Source organism: Aotus nancymaae, unplaced genomic scaffold (genome assembly GCF_030222135.1).
Source record: "Aotus nancymaae isolate 86718 unplaced genomic scaffold, 86718_ANA_hifiasm-v0.15.2.pri h1tg000028l, whole genome shotgun sequence".
Lineage (NCBI taxonomy): Eukaryota > Metazoa > Chordata > Mammalia > Primates > Aotidae > Aotus > Aotus nancymaae.
This window is the reverse complement of record NW_026988441.1, coordinates 10636316-10654914: the sequence shown is the minus strand read 5'-3', so window position 1 is coordinate 10654914 and position 18599 is coordinate 10636316. Positions and strand designations below refer to the sequence as shown.

General features: G+C 42.9%; 1 protein-coding gene across 7 annotated transcripts; it reads left to right on the top strand.

Annotated features, from left to right (window-relative positions):
* The first annotated feature begins 218 nt into the window (after positions 1-218).
* Positions 219-17074, top strand: ZNF284 (zinc finger protein 284). 7 transcript variants are annotated; one of them, XM_012446550.2, is made up of 6 exons: positions 219-364; positions 1960-2031; positions 4149-4231; positions 11006-11132; positions 11663-11755; positions 15321-17074. In XM_012446550.2, the coding sequence occupies exons 3-6, from the start codon at positions 4223-4225 to the stop codon at positions 16868-16870; spliced, it is 1779 nt and encodes a 592-aa protein (XP_012301973.2). In that variant the 5' UTR covers positions 219-364; positions 1960-2031; positions 4149-4222; the 3' UTR covers positions 16871-17074. The 7 variants fall into 7 exon arrangements, with proteins under 7 accessions (XP_012301973.2, XP_012301971.2, XP_021524160.2 ...); XM_012446548.2 differs by having other exon boundaries at positions 1956-2031; XM_021668485.2 differs by having other exon boundaries at positions 219-398.
* Positions 17075-18599: the final 1525 nt, after the last annotated feature.

Below are 18599 nucleotides of genomic sequence, written 5' to 3'. Positions count from 1 at the left end.
CTATGGGATTTATTCCTCGTGGACATTGTGAGAAATGTAGTCGAAGAGGACCGCGGACTCCCACGCTTCCCGCTGGAGGGCGATACTATTGAACGTCTCCTTTGGCATTCAAAAAAGTGTAGCGCAGGCGATTGGCAAGTAGTCTCAGGGCGGCGTGTCCGGGGACTTCTGGGAAATGTAGTCCACACACTCCGCCGGGTAGGGGGCACTTCCGCTCCCGGGGGGTGAGGTTGCTGCAGTGCATTCGGTGGAAATTTTGTGTTCTGCGTCTGTCGGTCCTTCTAAACACGTCCTCTTACGATGCGGGCTCGCCAACCACCTGGAATTTGACTAAGGGGAGAAGGAGCCTCGTTGGAAAACGGAGGTTTGGAAGGGCAGCGGCCGCTCTTTTTGTTCTGGTCAGCGGAGCCTTCTTGGTCCTAGCGTCCCCGGGAATGGTGCTGGGGGTTGGGACTTGGTCGGGACGCGTCTCGCCTAGTTTGAGGGTTTCTGGGGCTCTCACTCGCTCAGTCCGCCTCCCTCCATCCCACCTGCGAGACTACTTTCTCACAATGTAGAGTTGGGATGTTATTAATCTCCCTGTACCTCCCACTGCTGTTCTTTAAAATGGGGACTTAAGGACCATCCTAATGAAATCGTTCTGGGAACTGGAAGAAGTAACACAAATGAAAGCCTTAAAGCAGTCCCTGTCCCTTAGTGACTGGTGGTCTCTTCTTAGCGTTTATTTCCCATGAAGCCTGTCAGATCCCTGGGCGGGGTGAGAGCTCCAGCTGCAGGGACCCGGCCCTTGTCTCTGATTCCTGCAGGGCTCTGGGTGATCCCGGACGCCTTCTGACCTCTTTTTAGGAAGGTGAGAGTTGTGTCCACTTCCACGAAGGGAGAGAAGCATTAAACTTTTATTGGGGACGGCGACGCGGTCAGGGTATTTCACAGCTTTTCTCCTTCCCCAGCCTGGTTCTGAAAAAGAGCTGCAGGGAGGGGCCTCTTGGCTACTGAGGGCAAGGCTCTACGTGAGTGGTCCTTGGCTTTTTTTATTTTACGGAGATGCTCACCTCAACCGAGAATGTAGGATGTGTCCTCAGGCTTCGGTGTTGATAATAATTAAGCATTAATCGGTAACGTCATTCCAAGGGCCTTATACAATGATCACATTTTCGCCACGCCTTGGCTCTGTGGAGAGGTACTGCCTTTTTTCCGTTTTAAAGATGAACGAGATACAAAGGAGCAGGAGTTATTTGCGCATTGTCCCCTTAGTCGTAAAAGGTGGAGCTGCGGTTGAAACCTGGGCATTACAGGTCAGAGCCTTTGTTGATAATCTTTTGGATATATTCTCATTGAGGCAGAGAAATTAGCTGGAATCTGGTGTGGAAAGCAAGTTAGGACTTGATTGAAGGACCTCGAGAGCAAGGCTCATGGGTTCGGACTGTTCTGGGAGTTTGTCAACTATTTCGTTTATTACAGCCATTCATTTATTACAAATATTTAACTTGTAATGCAATGGTATCATTGTGGAGCGTTCAGAAATTAGAGAAATACGAGTCGTACAAGTTTATAATTAACCATGAATCCAGCATGTGAAGATAGTAACCGTTAATCTTCGAATATATTTCTTTTTAGTCTTTCCTTTGGTATATTTGCATATTTATTTATAAGCATTTAAACGAAATTTTATAATTTCAAAACTGTGTTTCCCCTTATGTGTTTAACTATGGAAATTTGGAAACGCTGTCAAGAGGGAAATAACTAGTGAACTGCGATGTTATATCTGCTCATCCTAATTTATCTCTTTGTTATTTTTGTAAATGTTTCCTGATATTTTAACACTTTATTTTCGTATCATTTGAAACCTATAGAAAAGTTGCAAAAATAATATTAGAAATTCTCATATACCCTTTACCCAAATTTGCCAAGTGTTTATTTACATTTTTCATGTTTGCTTTGTTGTTGCTCATAAGCCAGATACCAGGAACATACCTGTAGCCAGAAACAGTTGCTAGTCGCTTTCTGCAGCAAGGAAGCCCACGTTCCAAGGTAATTGTGTGTGTCTTGGTAAGAGGTGTTTAGGAAAGACTGGTTATAGGGTTTCACATAACGTGCTAGATAATATTAGATATTATACTGGCTAGGCATGGCGGCTTATGTCTGCAATGCCAGCACTTTAGGAGGCTGAGGGAGGCAGATCACTTGAGACCAGGAGTTCGAAACCAACCTGACCAACATGGAGAAACCCCATTTCTACTAAAAATTCAAAAATTAGCTGAGTGTAGTGGCGTGTGCCTGTAATCCCAGCACTTTGGAGGCCGAGGCGGGCGGATCACGAGGTCAAGAGATCGAGACCATCCTGGCCGTGGTGAAACCCTGTCTCTACTAAAAATCTCAGCTATTAGGGAGGCTGACCTATGAGAATCGTTTGAACCCAGGAGGCAGAGGCTGCTGTGAGCTGAGATGGTGCCCCTGCACTGTGGCTGAACAACCGAGTGAGACTGTGTCTCAAAAAAAATAATTAGATATTATACTAAGTAATATTGTTATTACTTAGTATAATAGTGTTACGTATAAGTAATAGTGTTATGTATCAGATCGATCTGTTAAAAGACTACTAATAGTAGTTGTGTTATTTATTAGATAGTGTTGGATACCATATTACATAACATTGTTATCTAATCTGCAGTTTTTATATTTAAATTTGTTCAGGTTTTTTATTTTGGTCCTTATAACTATCTCTGCCCAACTTTTTACCTGCAACCCCAAAGTCCAATTTTATGCATTGTCTTTATTGTCACATTTCTATACTCTTCTTTAATTTAGAAGGATTCCACAGCCTTTGTCTTTTATATGCATGGGTTTTGAAGAGTATAAGCAAGTTGTTTGGTAGAAGGACATTCATTTGGGGTTTATCTGATACATTTCATGTTTAGGTTTAGATTATGCTTTTTTTTTTTTTTCAGAGACAGAGTCTCACTCTTGTTGCCCAGGCTGGAGTGCAGTGGTGTGATCTCAGCTCACTGCAACCCCTGCCTCCCGGGTTCAAGCAATTCTTCTGCCTCAGCCTCCCGAGTAGCTGGGATTACAGGTGCCCACCACCACGGCCGGCCAATTTTTGTATTTTTAGTACAGACAGGGTTTCACTATTTTGGCCAGGCTAGTCTTGAACTCCTGACCTCATGATCCACCCGCCTTGGCCTCCCAAAGTGCTGGGATTACAGGTGTGAGCCACCGCGCCTGGCAGATTATGCATTGTTGATAGGGATACCGTAGTAGTGGTGAGGCGTCCTTTTCATTGCAACATAACAGTGTCCAAATGATGTTGGATTGTCCCTTCACTGGTGATCTCAACTTCATTCACTTGCACAAGACGACGTCTTTCAGATTTGTCCACTGTGAAGTTACTTTTTTTTAGATTTTGGAAATAATAAAGCTTCTAATGGGGAGATACATTATTAGTGGACATTCTACCATAAAGATGAGTTTCCATTTGACATTTATTCATTCCTTTATTCAACTATAAATATTCTATTGATATGGACTCAGAATTCAGTCTTACTGATTCAATGACATGTAGATTAACAATTATTTTTTCCACTTCTATCAAGATACATTTCACATATAGCTTTCACCCATTTCAGGCATAGAACTCAATGATTTTTAGGAATTTTGTGAAGTGGAATAACCATCATCATGATTCAGTTTAGATCATTTTCATCTCCCGGTTGGACTCCTTGTGTGCATTTATAGCCAAGCCCATTCTCACCTCAAATGTGAAGCAACAACAGATCTACTTTCTCTACACGTGCATTTGCCTGTTGTGAACGTTTCATATAAATGGGATCGTACAGTCCGTGGGTTTTTGTGACCGGCTTCTTTCACTTAACGTGTTTCCAGGTTTATGCATGTTGTAGCATGAGCCAGTACTTCATTTCTTTAAATTTCCAAGTAAAATTCCATTGTATGGATAGATTACAATTTGTCTGTCCATTTACCCACAGGAGGGCATTTTGGTTGTGTGCAATTCTGGGTTATTATGAATAATGCTGCTGCGAACATTCAAGTGCAACTTTGTAATACCTGTTCGTGTTGTTGGGCAGCATCCCTGACCACCCCTTCATGTCTTTTGTTTGTTTGTTTTTGCCTTCCATGACACATTCCAGGCACAATTCTGTCTTCCCTCAAACTGCATCACTGAGGACTCTGCAAATTCCCTAAAGTAGGAGGAAAAAGGACCATGTTCAAGGTGAGTAAGGCTTATCTCTTTTGCTGTTCGAATGCCGTCTCACTACTTACGATTGTCTCGTGTTTTTCTCAGTCGTGGGAAGACTCAAGGAGAACAACAGTTGTTTGTGCACCTGTTGTACGCCAGGTGGCTCCTTGTTTCTTTTGTGCTGAATTTGCATTTGGATTTGATTTTGTTTACTTTTACCATCGTTTATGTTACGAGTAGAAATTTAGTGGGAAGGAACAATTCTCCTATTTCACTACATCTCTTCACACTAATTAGGCATTTTTATTTTCTCATGCTACTCCTCATGTACATTCATAACTGTATTTGTATGGATACTTAGCTAATTTAAATTGTGTTCTTTTTGTTTAATATGATATAATGTTTGTTGTTTGTGATTGCATTATGTTCCCATTGAATTGATGTTCCTTTTTTTTTTCTTTTTCTCGATATGGATTCTTGCTCTGTTGCCCAGACTGGAGTATAGTGGTGTGATCTCGGCTCACTGCAACCTCCACCTCCCAGGTTCAAGCGATTCTCCTACCTGAGCCTCCCAAGTAGCTGGGATTACAGGTGCCCACCACCACGCTGGCTAATTTTTGTATTTTTAGTAGAGACGGTGTTTCACCATGTTGGCCAGGCTGGTTTCGAACTCCTGACCTTGTGATTCGCCTGCCTTGGCCTCCCAAAGTGCTTGGATTACAGGTGTGCACCACTGCACCTGGCCGCTGTTCCTTTTTAACTACTTTAGACTCACAGACAGTAGGAGCTCAGTTTTGAAAGGCTACTTTTGACATGTGCCATGTTGGCCGTTTTGTAGATAAAATATCCACATGTGGCACAGCACAGCAGGCGGTAACTGTGGCTTCACACTAGGGTTTCTGGAGATTTTCACATAGGAAGAGCTGGGTTTTGTTTTCCCCATGCTTAAGTCATGCATTGTATGTATATTATTTACCTTTTTTTTTTTATTATTCTCTATGTATTAAGGACTTTGACCAAATGATAGGTAACTTTAGTTTCAAATGTCCATGTTATCAGAAGATTCTCTAGTCACTATGTTCTATTCCTTTATTTAGTCCTCGGAACAGCTGAATGATGCAATTCTCAGCTTCATCTTCCTCTTAAATATGTGAAACATGAGAAACCTGCTGAGGTTCAGAGAGGAAACCCAGGGTTGGCATGTTAGTTATTTTGCTAAATTGAAAGAGAGAGACAAGAAGAAAGGATTCTCCATTGGAGGACCTGTGTCTTCTGGTATGGGTGTCTGGAGTGCCCTCTTGAGTGATGACATCCACTGGTGGCATAGCTCCTCCCTGACCCCTACTTGGGGGACCTCTTCTCTTCTTGTCCTGGCATCTCCTCAGGTGCACCTAGTACTCCAGACACCAAAAGACAGTGATTCCTACACTTATTATAGAAAATCGTTAAATTCCTAATGGCAAAGATGGCTTACAGAGTGTTACCAGGAAATGTAATAGCCTAAGGTGAAAATATTTACCACTTTGATATCTAAAAAAGACACACTCCAAAATAAGAATCTTATGTACAGAATCGATAAAAAAAATTCAAAGGAATATGAATAAAGGACATTGATACTTTAATTGGTAAATTTTAGAGAAGAAATAGAAAGGACCAATACATATTTGAAAAGGTAATAGTACTATTTATAATCAAATCATGGGATTAATAAGGTTAATTATTCTCTCTAATGAGATTATCAAAATCACAGGAAATTCAATAATCTGCCTTTGGCTATTTTAAGAAAAAGCAGGGTAATGTATCCCCTTAAAAGATTTTGGAGTTTGATAAAAAATTCAGATCTGACATATGTAATCACAATTTTTAACATTTTTATTTTTTGACATTTTAATTTTCATTTGAAATTATTTTTATTCTTTTTAAATTTTTATTTATTTGTTTTTTAAATTGTACTTTAGGTTCTGGGGTACATGTGCAGATCATGCAGGATTGTTGCATAGGTACATACATGGCAATGTGGTTTGCTGCCTCCATGCCCCCATCACCTACATTTGGCATTTTTCCCCATGTTATCCCTCCCCGACCTCCTCACCCCACCTCTATCCCTCACTTGGCCCCCTCCAACAGACTCCAGTGTGTGACGCTCCCCTCCCTGTGTCCATGTGTTCTCATTGTTCAACACTCACCTATGAGGGAGAACATATGGTGTTTGATTTTCTGTTCTTGGCTGTTTGCTGAGAATTATGGTTTCCATATTCATCCATGCCCCTACAAAGGACACAGACTCATCATTTTTTATGGCTGCATAGTATTCCATGTTGTATATGTGCCACATTTTTCCTTGTCCAGTCTATCGTTGATGGGCATTTGGGTTGGTTCCAGGTCTTTGCTATTGTAAACAGTGCTGCAATGAACATACGCATGCATGTGTCTTTATAATAGAATGATTTATAATCCTTTGGTTATATACCCAGTAATGGAATTGCTGGGTCAAATGGAATTTTTATTTCTAGGTCCTTGAGGAAGTGTCACACTGTCTTCCACAATGGTTAAACTAGTTTACACTCCCACCAACAGTGTAAAAGTGTTCCTATTTCTCCACATCCTCTCCAGCATCTGTTGTCTCCAGATTTTTTAAATGATCACCATTCTAACTGGCATGAGGTGGTATCTCAATGTGGTTTTGATTTGCATTTCTCTAATAATCAGTGATGATAAGCATTTTTTCATATGTTTGTTGGCCTCATATATATCTTCTTTTGAAAAGTGTCTGTTCATATTTTTTGCCCACTTTTGGATGGGTTTGTTTGTTTTTTTCTTGTAAATCTGTTTTAGTTCTTTGTAGATTCTGGATATTAGCCCTTTGTCAGATGGGTAGATTGCAAAAAATTTTTACCATTCTGTTGGTTGCCAGTTCACTCTAATGATTGTTTCTTTTGCTGGGCAAAAGTTCTGGAGTTTAATTAGGTCACATTTGTCTGTTTTGGCTTTTGTTGCCAATGCTTTTGGTGTTTTAGTCATGAAGTCCTTGCCTATGCCTATGTCCTGAATGGTTTTGCCTAGGTTTTCTTCTAGGGCTTTTATGGTATTAGGTCTTACGTTTAAGTCTTTAACCCATCTGGAGTTAATTTTAGTGTAAGGTGTCAGGAAGGGGTCCCGTTTCTGCTTTCTGCACACTGCTTGCCAGTTTTCCCAATACCATTTATTAAACAGGGAATCCTTTCCCCATTGCTTGTTTTTGTCAGCTTTGTCAAAGATCAGATGGTTGAAGATGTGTGGTGTTGCCTCCAGGGCCTCTGTTCTGTTCCATTGGTCTGCATCTCTGTTTTGGTACCAGTACCATGCTGTTTTGATTACTGTAGCCTTGTAGTATAGTTTGAAATCAGGTAGCATGATGCCTCCAGCTATCTTCTTTTTGCTTAGGATTGTCTTGACTATGTGGGCTCTCTTTTGGTTCCATATGAAGTTGAAGGTGGTTTTTTCCAGTTCTGTGAAGAAGGTCATTGGTAGCTTGATGGGGATTGCGTTGAATCTATAAATTACTTTGGGCAGTATGGCCATTTTCACGATATTGATTCTTCATAACCATGAACGTGGAATGTTTTTCCATCTGTTTGTGTCCTCTCTTATTTCCTTGAGCAGTGGTTTGTAGTTCTCCTTGAAGAGGTCCTTTACATCCTTTGTTAGTTGTATTCCTAGGTATTTTATGTGAATGGGAGTTTGCTCATGATTTGGCTCTCTGTTAGTCTGTTATTGGTGTGTAGGAATGCTTGTGATTTCTGCACATTGATTTTGTATCTTGAGACTTTGCTGAAGTTGCTTATCAGTTTAAGGAGATTTTGGGCTGAGATGATAGGGTTTTCTAAATATACAATCATGTCGTCTGCAAATAGAGACAATTTGACTTCCTCTTTTCCTAATTAAATACCCTTTATTTTTTTTTTTTCTGGCTAGAACTTCGAATACTATATTGAATAGGAGTGGTGAGAGAGGGCATCCTTGTCTAGTGCCAGATTTCAAAGGGAATACTTCCAGTTTTTTCCCATTCTGTATGATATTGGCTGTAGGTTTGGCATAAATAGCTTTTATTGTTTTGACATATGTTCCTTCAATACCCAGTTTATTGAGAGTTTTTAGCATAAAGGGCTATTGAATTTTGTCAAAAGCCTTCTCTGCATCTATTGAGATAATCATGTGGTTTTTGTCTTTGGTTTTGTTTATGTGGTGGATTATGTTTATAGACTTGCATTTTGCTGTATTGCCCAGGATAGAGTACAGTGATGTGAGTGTAGCCTACTGCAGCCTTGAACCCCGGGGGTCCAGATCTTCCTACCTCAGCCTCCCAAGTAGCTAGGACTACAGGCACTCACCACCATGCCTGGCTAAGTCTTTAAATGTATAAAGATGGTGTCTTGCTGTGTTGCCTACACTGGTCTCGAACTCCTGAGTTCAAGCAGTTCCCCCACCATAGCCTCTTAAAGCACTGGGATTACAGGTGTGAATCACTGAACCTGGTTTGAAATTATTTAATTTAAATTAATTAATTTATTATTTTATTTTATTTCTTTTTTGAAACAGAGTCTTGCTCTGTTGCCCAGGCTGGAGTGCAGTGGCGCAATCTTGGGTCACTGCAACCTCCGCCTTCCAGGTTCAAGTGATTCTTGTGCCTCAGCCTCCGAAGTGTCTGGGATTATAGGCACGTGCCACCATGCCCAGCTAAATTTTTGTATGTTTTGTAGAGACAGAATTTTGTTATGTTGCCCAGGCTGGTGTCGGACTCCAGAGCTCAAGTGATTTGCTTGTCTCGGCCTCCAAAAGTGCTAGGATTATAGGCATGAGCTAGCATGCACAGCCGAAATTTTTTTAAATAATCAGACTGGAGAGTAAGGTCTACGTAACCCAATTTTCTTCACAGGATTGGTAATAATGAAAACTACATAAAATGAAATATTCATTATTTAGAATAGATAAAGATAGATCATCAGTTCTCCGTAATACTATGCAGACATGAAATAGATAACTATAATGAAAGTTATATTAAAGGGTAATAAAATTAACTAATGTTAATTAAATACCTAGTCTGTGCCACAGACTTTTCCCCATTTATATTCTCTTGTTTATCCCTGGAGAAAACTAATGTAACCATCTTTATACAGCGAAGAAACCAATGCATGTAGGCAAACTGATCCAAGGTCACATGGCTGGGAAGGCAAAGGCACAGAGCCTTAGGATTGAGCCCTGTGAGTGTGCACACACAGTGTGCTCATGGACACACTGGCTCCACATCATGATTGAGCCTTGTGAGTGTGCACACACAGTGTGCTCATGGACACACTGGCTCCACATCATGATTGAGCCTTGTGAGTGTGCACACACAGTGTGCTCATGGACACACTGGCTCCACATCATGATTGAGCCCTGTGAGTGTGCACACACAGTGTGCTCATGGACACACTGGCTCCACATCATGATTGAGCCCTGTGAGTGTGCACACACAGTGTGCTCATGGACACACTGGCTCCACATCATGATTGAGCCCTGTGAGTGTGCACACACAGTGTGCTCATGGACACACTGGCTCCACATCATGATTGAGCCCTGTGAGTGTGCACACACAGTGTGCTCATGGACACACTGGCTCCACATCATGATCGAGCCCTGTGAGTGTGCACACAGTATGCTCATGGACACACTGGCTCCACATCATGATCGAGCCCTGTGAGTGTGCACACAGTGTGCTCATGGACACACTGGCTCCACATCATGATCGAGCCCTGTGAGTGTGCACACACAGTGTGCTCATGGACACACTGGCTCCACATCATGATTGAGCCCTGTGAGTGTGCACACACAGTGTGCTCATAGACACATTGGCTCCACATCATGACATTCAGTGCTGCAATTAATGTATATAGTTTGTGTCTTGTTTGTTTGTAAGTGATGCTGCTAAATATAGTTTGTGTCTTGAGAGTACAGAGGGCCCACTCCGTAGCTGTCCCACATAGGTCACCATAAACTTGTTAGTTTGGCAGATATTAAAGAAAAATGGGCCAGATGCAGTGGCTCAGACCTGTAATCCCAGCACTTTGGGAGGCTGAGGTTGGCAAACCGCCTGAGGTCAGGAGTTCATGACCAACCTGGCCAAAATGGTGAAACCCTGTCTCTACTAAAAATACAAAAATTAGCCAGGTGTGGTGGTGGGCGCCTGTGATCCTAGCCATTTGGGAGGCTGAGGCAGGAGAATCACTTGAACCCAGGGGGCGGAGGTTGCAGTGAGCCAAGATTGTGCCACTACACTCCAGCCTGAGTGACAGAGCAAGGCTCCGTCTTAACAAAAAAAAAAAAAAGAAAGAAAGAAAGAGAGAGAGAAAGAAAATGATAATATTCAGGGTTCAAGTACCAGAGAGAACAATGGGCATTATTAAACAAGGTTGGGACTGAATTGCTAAATGTTGCTGGGGCAACTGGCAAGTTTCTTTGAAACCTATATATCTGTAGCCCAGGATGCTGCATTTAGAGTGCTAGAGTTACATACAAGGAGACTCAGTAAGTGCACAAAGTAAACTATAGGACTTTTTCATCATTCCTCTTCTGGTAGAGGTCTGGAAAATCAATTACAGATTTCCCATTCATTCTGTCTGTATCCTGGCAATGATACAGACAGAGTGAATGGGAAATCTGTAAGTTGACCTACGTCTCTCAAGATCTACAGCAACTTCTCACCCATACCCTTCAGCTGCTCAGTGCCACCCTTCTCCCCAGAATCATTGGTCATGAGATTGAGATTACATATGTTTGATGTCGTAGGAGGCAGTGACCTTCAAGGATGTGGCTGTGGTCTTCACTGAGGAGGAGCTGGGGCTGCTGGGCCCTGCCCAGAGGAAGCTGTACCGAGATGTGATGCTGGAGAACTTCAGGAACCTGCTCTCAGTGGGTGAGCACAGACACCCTCTGTAATTGAACATCAGGCCCCAAGAGTGGCTTTGTATCCTAGAGTGTTTGTATTAATTTGTTCTTACGCTGCTATGAAGAAATACTCAAGACGGGGTAATTTATAAAGAAAAGACATTTCATTGACTCAGTTTCACATGGCTGGGATGGCCTTAGGAAACTTACAGTCATGGTCAAAAGCGAAGGGGAAGGAAGGCACCTTTTTTACAGTGCGGCAGGAAGAAGTGCTGAACAGAGTGCGAAAGGCCCCTTGTAAAACCATCAGGTCTTGTGAGAACTTACCCAGTATTATGAGAACAGCATGGAGGAAACTCCTCCCATGATTCAGTTATCTCCCACCAGGTCCCTCTTATGACATATGGGGATTATGGGAACTACAATTCAAGATGAGATTTGGGTGGGGACACAGCCAAACCGTATCAGTGTTCAAGTTCGAGTATGCAGTAAGAACCTAAATTTCTAGTAAATTTTACCTAGGATGTATTGGGATTAAGCATGTGACTTTCTTCACAGGGCATCAGCCTTTCCACCGAGATACTTTTCACCTCCAAACAGAAGAAAAGTTTTGGATGATGGAGACGGCAACCCGAAGAGAAGGGAATTCAGGTAAGAACCAAGCAACCATGCATCCTTGTATGCGACTCTCCCATCGGTTTTACTTCTGTCCATTGCCCAACTCCATTGCCCTGGTGTAAATGGCCAAACCTGTTTCCTGGATTATTACAACCTCCTTCCTGCTGGTTGTCCTGCTCCCCCCACCCCTCTTTCCACCCTGACATCTGTTTTCCTCATAGCAGCCAACGTGATCCTTAGGAAATGTAAGTCAGATTGCCATTCCTCAGCTTAAAAGCCTTTATAACTTCTTATTTGCATTAAAGTTACAATTGCTTTCAGTGCCTTTTAGAGACCCTGGATCTGCTCTGCATTCCCCACTGCCTCTCTGACGACATCTCCTGTGCTCTCCCTCTTGCTTCATCTTTTCCAGCCCTGTTGTCCTCCCTGCTGTTTCTCATCCTGCCAAGGACACTGTATCACCTGTTGCTGGTACCCAGTGACCACAAACTTAGCAGATTAAACAACAGACATTTATCTTTGTGTTCTTCAGACCTAAAGTCTGACACATCTCACTGGACAAAAATCAAGGTGTCCCTAGGGCTTTGTTCCTCTCTGGATGTTCATGGGGAAAAGCCTTCACTTTAGTTTACAATCCTTGGGCACTGGTCACACTCCTTGGCTTTTGTTTCCCTTCCTCCACCTTCAAAGGCAGCTCCATTGCATCCCTGACCATTCTTTCATAGTCATGCCACCATTCTTCTTAAGCCTCTGTTTTCCACCTTTCAGGTCCCTTGTGATCGGATTGGTCACTCCCACATAATTTAGGATGACCTTCCTACTTTCTGTTTAGCTGACTAGTGACCTTAATTGCATCTGCAACCATAATCTCTCTTGCTGTGTAACATAACAAGTTCATAGGTCCCGGAAGTCGGATGTGGACATCTTTCAGGAACCGTTGTTCTGTCTACTACAGAAGCTTCTGTCTTAGAGTTTATACATGCTCTTCTTTCTGATTGGAATATGCTTTCACCTGAAAACCTTCTGACCCTTCCTTTATTCTGGTCTCTGTTCGGTTTTAATATCATGAGAAAGGCCTTCTTTGACCACTCTATTTAAAATACCAGCTGGGCATGGTGGCTTCACACCTGTAATCTCAGGACTTTGGGAGGCTGAGGCAGGCAGATAGCTTGAGGCCAGGAGTTCCAGACCAGTCTGGCCAGCATGGTGAAACGCTGATTCTACTAAAAATACCAAAATTAGCTGGGTGTGGTGGCACAGTTCTGTAATCCCAGCTACTCAGGTGTCTGAGGCACAAGAATCGTTTGAATCCAGGAGGCAGACGTTGCAGTGAGCTAGGATTGTACCACTATACTCTAGCCTGGGTGACAGAGTGAGACTTTGTCTCAAAAATAAATCAATAAATCAATACTAGAATGAAATACTATCCTGTCTTTACCCTTCTGGTGTTGTCTTGCATTGTGTCTCATATATTTCTATTTACCTATTATCTCTACCCCCTGGAACAGAATGTCTAGGAGGAGGACTTTTAGCTGCTCAATTTTTATTTTAGATTCAGGGGGTACATGTGCACTTTTGTTATCTGGGTATATCGTGTGATGCTGAGGTTTGCATTGTGAATGATCCCATCACCCAGCTACAGAGCACAGTACCCAATAGTGGTGGCAGGGTAACCCTCAGGTTTCCAGGCTGTGTGCACTGGTATTAGAGGTAGTGGTGATGGGCTGGCTAGGTCAGTCCTGAGACCCCCACATGGTGTGTGAAGGTGAGTGTCAGCAGTGGTGGTGGCAGCAGGCTCGTAGGACCTACCCTCAGGTCACTAGGAGGAGCACATAGATGCCAGTGGTGGTGATCAGGGCAGGGAAATCCTTAGGCCTCTGGACAGCATGCTTAGGCACCTGTGGCAGGGTTCCAGGTCTGTTGTAAGGCTCTCTCCATGGTACATGCTCATGCCTGGGGCGACCGACATGGCAGGGTGATCTCAACAGCCCCAAGTGGTATACTTGCGTAGTGGAGGAATGACACCAGGCCAAGTGAGCCTGTCCTCAGGCCTTTCAGTGGTGCAGGCAGATGCAGGCTGTGGTGGAAGAGGTGGCATGATCCCTTGGTCCCCAGATGGCATGCTCCAGCACTGGCGGCACACAGCTAGGTCTTCGTCAGTTCTCTTATTTGTGCACACATATGCCCGAGGCAACACAGGGTAGAGCAATCCCCAGGTCCCTCTGTGTCATGCTTTGCACTGAGATGGGCAGCACCAAATGAAGTCCTAAGGTCTGCATGGGCACAGGTTGTGGTAGGCAGTGCAGGGGATTCCCCAAGCCTCTAGGTGGTGTGCTTGGGTGGCAGTGGCAGAGTGTACGGAGAGCCTTTCCGCAGAATGAGAACACATACAAGTGTACAGTGGCCCTGCTGCTGGGGGTTGGGGTAGTGTTGCCGTTAGAGGCAGCAGCCCCAGACAGGCAGCTTTCAGGCTGTGGTGAGCGCACACTTTGCGTCCTTTTGTACTGTGCTGGGGACAGCCTCCCTGGTGTGCCGCACAGCCCATTCCCCGGAGTGTAGGACAATATGTGGCCTAGATTGCTGGGAACTCTGCCATACTGCTGGGTCTAACGGGCATCGCACTATTGCAACCCTCCAGGTGGATGAGTGTGGGGGCATGTCATTGGGGCTCCAGGGAGTTGGAGATGCAAGAGCTATTGGGCCCCAGGGCAAGATGCAGTCTGGTGGGGGTGCGGCCCTCAAAATAACACCGGGCCATAGCTGCTTGAGTCTCATGAGCATCCTCTCTGGAGCGGTGCCATTGCACAGAGTCCAGATAGCCCCCTATACTAGTCTCAGGGCCCACAGGGGTCAAGGGGCTCTCTCATGGCTGATTGCTGGAGTCCACAGTGGAAAGGGAAACCACTGGGGATCTCTCACTTACCCTTTCCCAACACTGAGGAGCCTTTCAGGCTTTCAGGTCATCACGGCCAGAAGGGCTACATCACCTTACTCTTCTTTTGTGCTTCAGGTGTTTCCAGTCACTTCTCTGCTTTATTCCAGTGATCCCTCTTAGACGCTATTTGATGTATGATTATTTGCTTTTTAAATTTTTTATTTAAAAATATATAGAACACTTCATGAATTCGCATATCAGCTTTGTGCAGAGGCTGGTCATTCCAATTTTACTGTATGTGCTGCTGAAGTGAGCACTGCTCATTATTTTGGCTCTTTGTGGAGGAGGCAAGCTCTGGGTGTCTTTAGCCATCTTGAAGTCATCCTACCCTTAAAGTTCCTATTGATTCACCATGTATATAATTTATTAGTTACATAATAAACCATGCAAGATTTTAGACTAGGAAATTGGTAGAAATAGTAACAAGTTAACTGTATGTATTATATTAATATTTTAAATTAAGTCTTTCATTTCTACCACGTATGAGACGTTATGTGGTTCAAAACTGGTTTCATGAAAACAAGAGACTGTGGCGCACTTGGAAAACACAAACTGCACCTTCCTTGTATTCAGTAAAGTTTCAGGCCATGTCCTAAGTGAAATCCTGAAAACACTGGACAAAGGCTTCACTTATCCACATCTCTTCATTCTGTGTCCTTATAGGAGGCAAGATCCAAACTGAGTTGGAATCTGTTCCAGAAACAGGACCACATGAAGAGTGGTCTTGCCAGCAAATCTGGGAACAAATTGCAAGTAACTTAACTAGGCCTCAAGACTCCATGATAAGTAGCTCTCAGTTCTACACACAAGGTGATGTCCCCTCCCAGGTTGATGCAGGACTATCTATAATTCACATAGGACAGACACCTTCTGAGGATGGGAAGTGTAAAAAATCCTTCAGTGATGTCTCCATCCTTGATCTTCATCAACAATTACACTCAGGAAAGATGTCCCATACATGTAATGAGTACAGGAAGAGCTTCTGTTATAGCTCAGCTCTTCATATTCATCAGAAAGTTCACATGGGAGAGAAACTCTATAAGTGTGATGTGTGTGGTAAGGAATTTAGTCGGCGCTCATATCTGCAAACTCATCAGAGAATCCACACTGGAGAAAAACCATTCAAATGTGAGCAGTGTGGGAAAGGCTTCAGCCGTAGATCAGGAATTTATGTTCATTGCAAATTACATACAGGAGAAAAACTTCATATTTGTGAGGAATGTGGGAAGGCTTTCACTCACAATTCCCAGCTTCAGGAACATCAAAGAATCCATACTGGGGAGAAGCCATTTCAATGTTATATATGTGGTAAGAGCTTCCGTAGTAGAGCAAATCTTAATAGGCATTCCATGGTCCACATGCAAGAGAAATCATTTAGATGTGATATCTGTAGTAATAGCTTTGGTCCGAGACCAGCACTTAATAGTCATTGCATGGTCCACACAGGAGAGAAACTATACAAATGTGAAAAGTGTGGAAGGAGCTTCATTTGTAGGCAAGATCTTTATAAGCATCAGATGGACCACACAGGAGACAAACCATATAATTGTAATGTATGTGGGAAGAGCTTCAAGTGGTCCTCATGTCTTTCAAGACATCAGCGGGTCCACAATGAAGAAACAACATTCAAATGTGACAGATGTGGGAAGAAATTTTATATGAATTCACAGGGCCATTCACATCAGAGAGCCCACAGAGAAGAAAAACTGTATAAATGTCAGAAGTGTGGGAAGGGCTACATTAGTAAGTTTAATCTTGACTTGCACCAGAGGGTCCACACGGGAGAGAGACCTTATAATTGTAAGGAATGTGGAAAGAGCTTTAGGTGGGCCTCAGGTATTTTGAGACATAAGAGACTCCATACTGGAGAAAAACCATTTGAATGTGAAGAGTGTGGGAAGAGGTTTACTGAGAATTCAAAACTTCGTTTCCATCAAAGAATTCACACTGGAGAAAAGCCATACAAATGTGAGGAGTGTGGAAAGGGCTTCAGATGGGCCTCAACTCATCTAACCCATCAGAGACTCCACAGCAGAGAAAAACTCTTCCAATGTGAGGACTGTGGGAAGAACAGTGAGCACAATTCATGCCTTCAAGACCAACAGAGAGACCACAGTGGAGAAAAAACATCCAAATGTGAGGACTGTGGGAAGCGCTACAAGAGGCGCTTGAATCTAGATATGATTTTATCATTATTTTTAAATGACATATAATTATTGTCCATATTTATGGGTTACGGCATATTTTAATACGTGTATAGAATGTATAATGATCAAATCAATGTTATTAGCGTATCCATCACCTTGTTTATCATTTGTTTGTGTTGATCATTTATCATTTCTTTATGTTCTGAACTTTCAAAAATCTGCTGTTCTAGTTATTTGAAAATAAATTATTATGAATTATAGTCACCCTTAGTACTGTGGAACATTAGAACTTGTTCCCTTCATCTTACTGTACTTTTGTAGCTGTTAACCAACCTTTCACCATCCATTCTCCCTCCTGCTTTTCCCTTTTAGTAATTGCTATGCCATGCTGCTTCTGCTTTTTTTTTAAGACAGTATAGTGGCACGATCCTGGCTCACTGCAACCTCCACCTCCCAGGTTCAAGCAATTCTCCTGCCTTAACCTCCTGAGTAGCTGGGATTACAGGCACACGCTACCACAGCTGGCTAATTGTTGTATTTTAAGTAGAGACGGGGTTTCACCATGTTGGTCAGGCTAGTCTTGAACTCCCAACCTCAAGTGATCCACCTGCCTTGGCCTCCCAAAGTGCTGGGATTACAGGCATAAGCCACTGTGCCTGGCCAGTGCTATGCTGCTTCTATGATGTCAACTTTTTAGCTTTCACATATGAGTGAGAACATGTATTATCTTTCTGGGCCTGACTTTACATCACTCAACATCATGTTCTCCAGAGCTTATTTCTATCTTGCCATAAATCACAGAATTTTGTTATTTTTTATGGTTAGTGTTCCTTTGTGTATGTATGCCACATTTTCTTTACCATTTTCTATTGATGAACACAGGTTGATTCCATATGTTAGCTACTGCAAATAGTACTATAATAAATATAGGAGTGCAGACAGGAGTTCAACACATGGATTCCTTCCTTTCCTTTGGATATATAGCTAGTAGTGGGATTGCTTGATCACTTGAATCTTTTTTTTTTTTTTTTTTTTGAGACAGAGTCTCACTCTGTCGCCAGGTGCCAGGCTGGAGTGCAGTGGCACAATCTCGGCTCACTGCAACCTCTGCCTCCCGGGTTCAAGCAATTCTCCTGCCTCAGCCTCCCGAGTAGCTGGGACTACAGGCGAGCACCACCATGCCCAGCTAATTTTTGTATTTTAAGTAGAGACAGGGTTTCACCATGTTGGCCAGGATGGTCTCGATCTCTTGACCTTGTGATCCACCCGCCTCGGCCTCTCAAAGTGCTGGGATTACAGGCTTGAGCCACCGCGCCCGGCCGATCACTTGAATCTTAATCTGTGTAAGAGAATCTATACTGGAGAAAAACCATGGAAGTGTGGAGAGTGCGATATATGCTTCAGTCAGGCCTCACATCTTCAAATTCAGTGTCTATTTGGCAGAGAAACCTTAATGATGTGATGTATGTGACACTCTTTCCTTCGCCTTAACAACTATAATCTCGTATGAGAGCTCACATGAAAGAGAAACATTTAAAATGACTAATGTGTGGCCAGGTGCCATGGCTCATGCCTGTAATCCCAACACTTTGGGAGGCCAAGGCGGGCAGATCACTTGAGGTCAGGAGTTTCCAACATAATGAAGTTAGATCTGCACTTCACACTATACTTAAAAATTAACTCAAAATGATCAATGACCTAAATATAAGAGCTTAAGCTATATAACTCTTAGAATAAAACATAGAGGTTAATCTTCAAGGCTTTTTATTTGAAATAGATTCTTAGATAAGACACC

Excerpts from the sequence above, each read along its gene's own strand:
- ZNF284 (XM_012446551.2), top strand. Across the intron at positions 11,133-11,662 it reads CAGGAACCTGCTCTCAGTGG|GGCATCAGCCTTTCCACCGA; the intron begins GTGAGCACAGAC and ends CTTTCTTCACAG. Across the intron at positions 11,756-15,320 it reads CCGAAGAGAAGGGAATTCAG|GAGGCAAGATCCAAACTGAG; the intron begins GTAAGAACCAAG and ends GTGTCCTTATAG.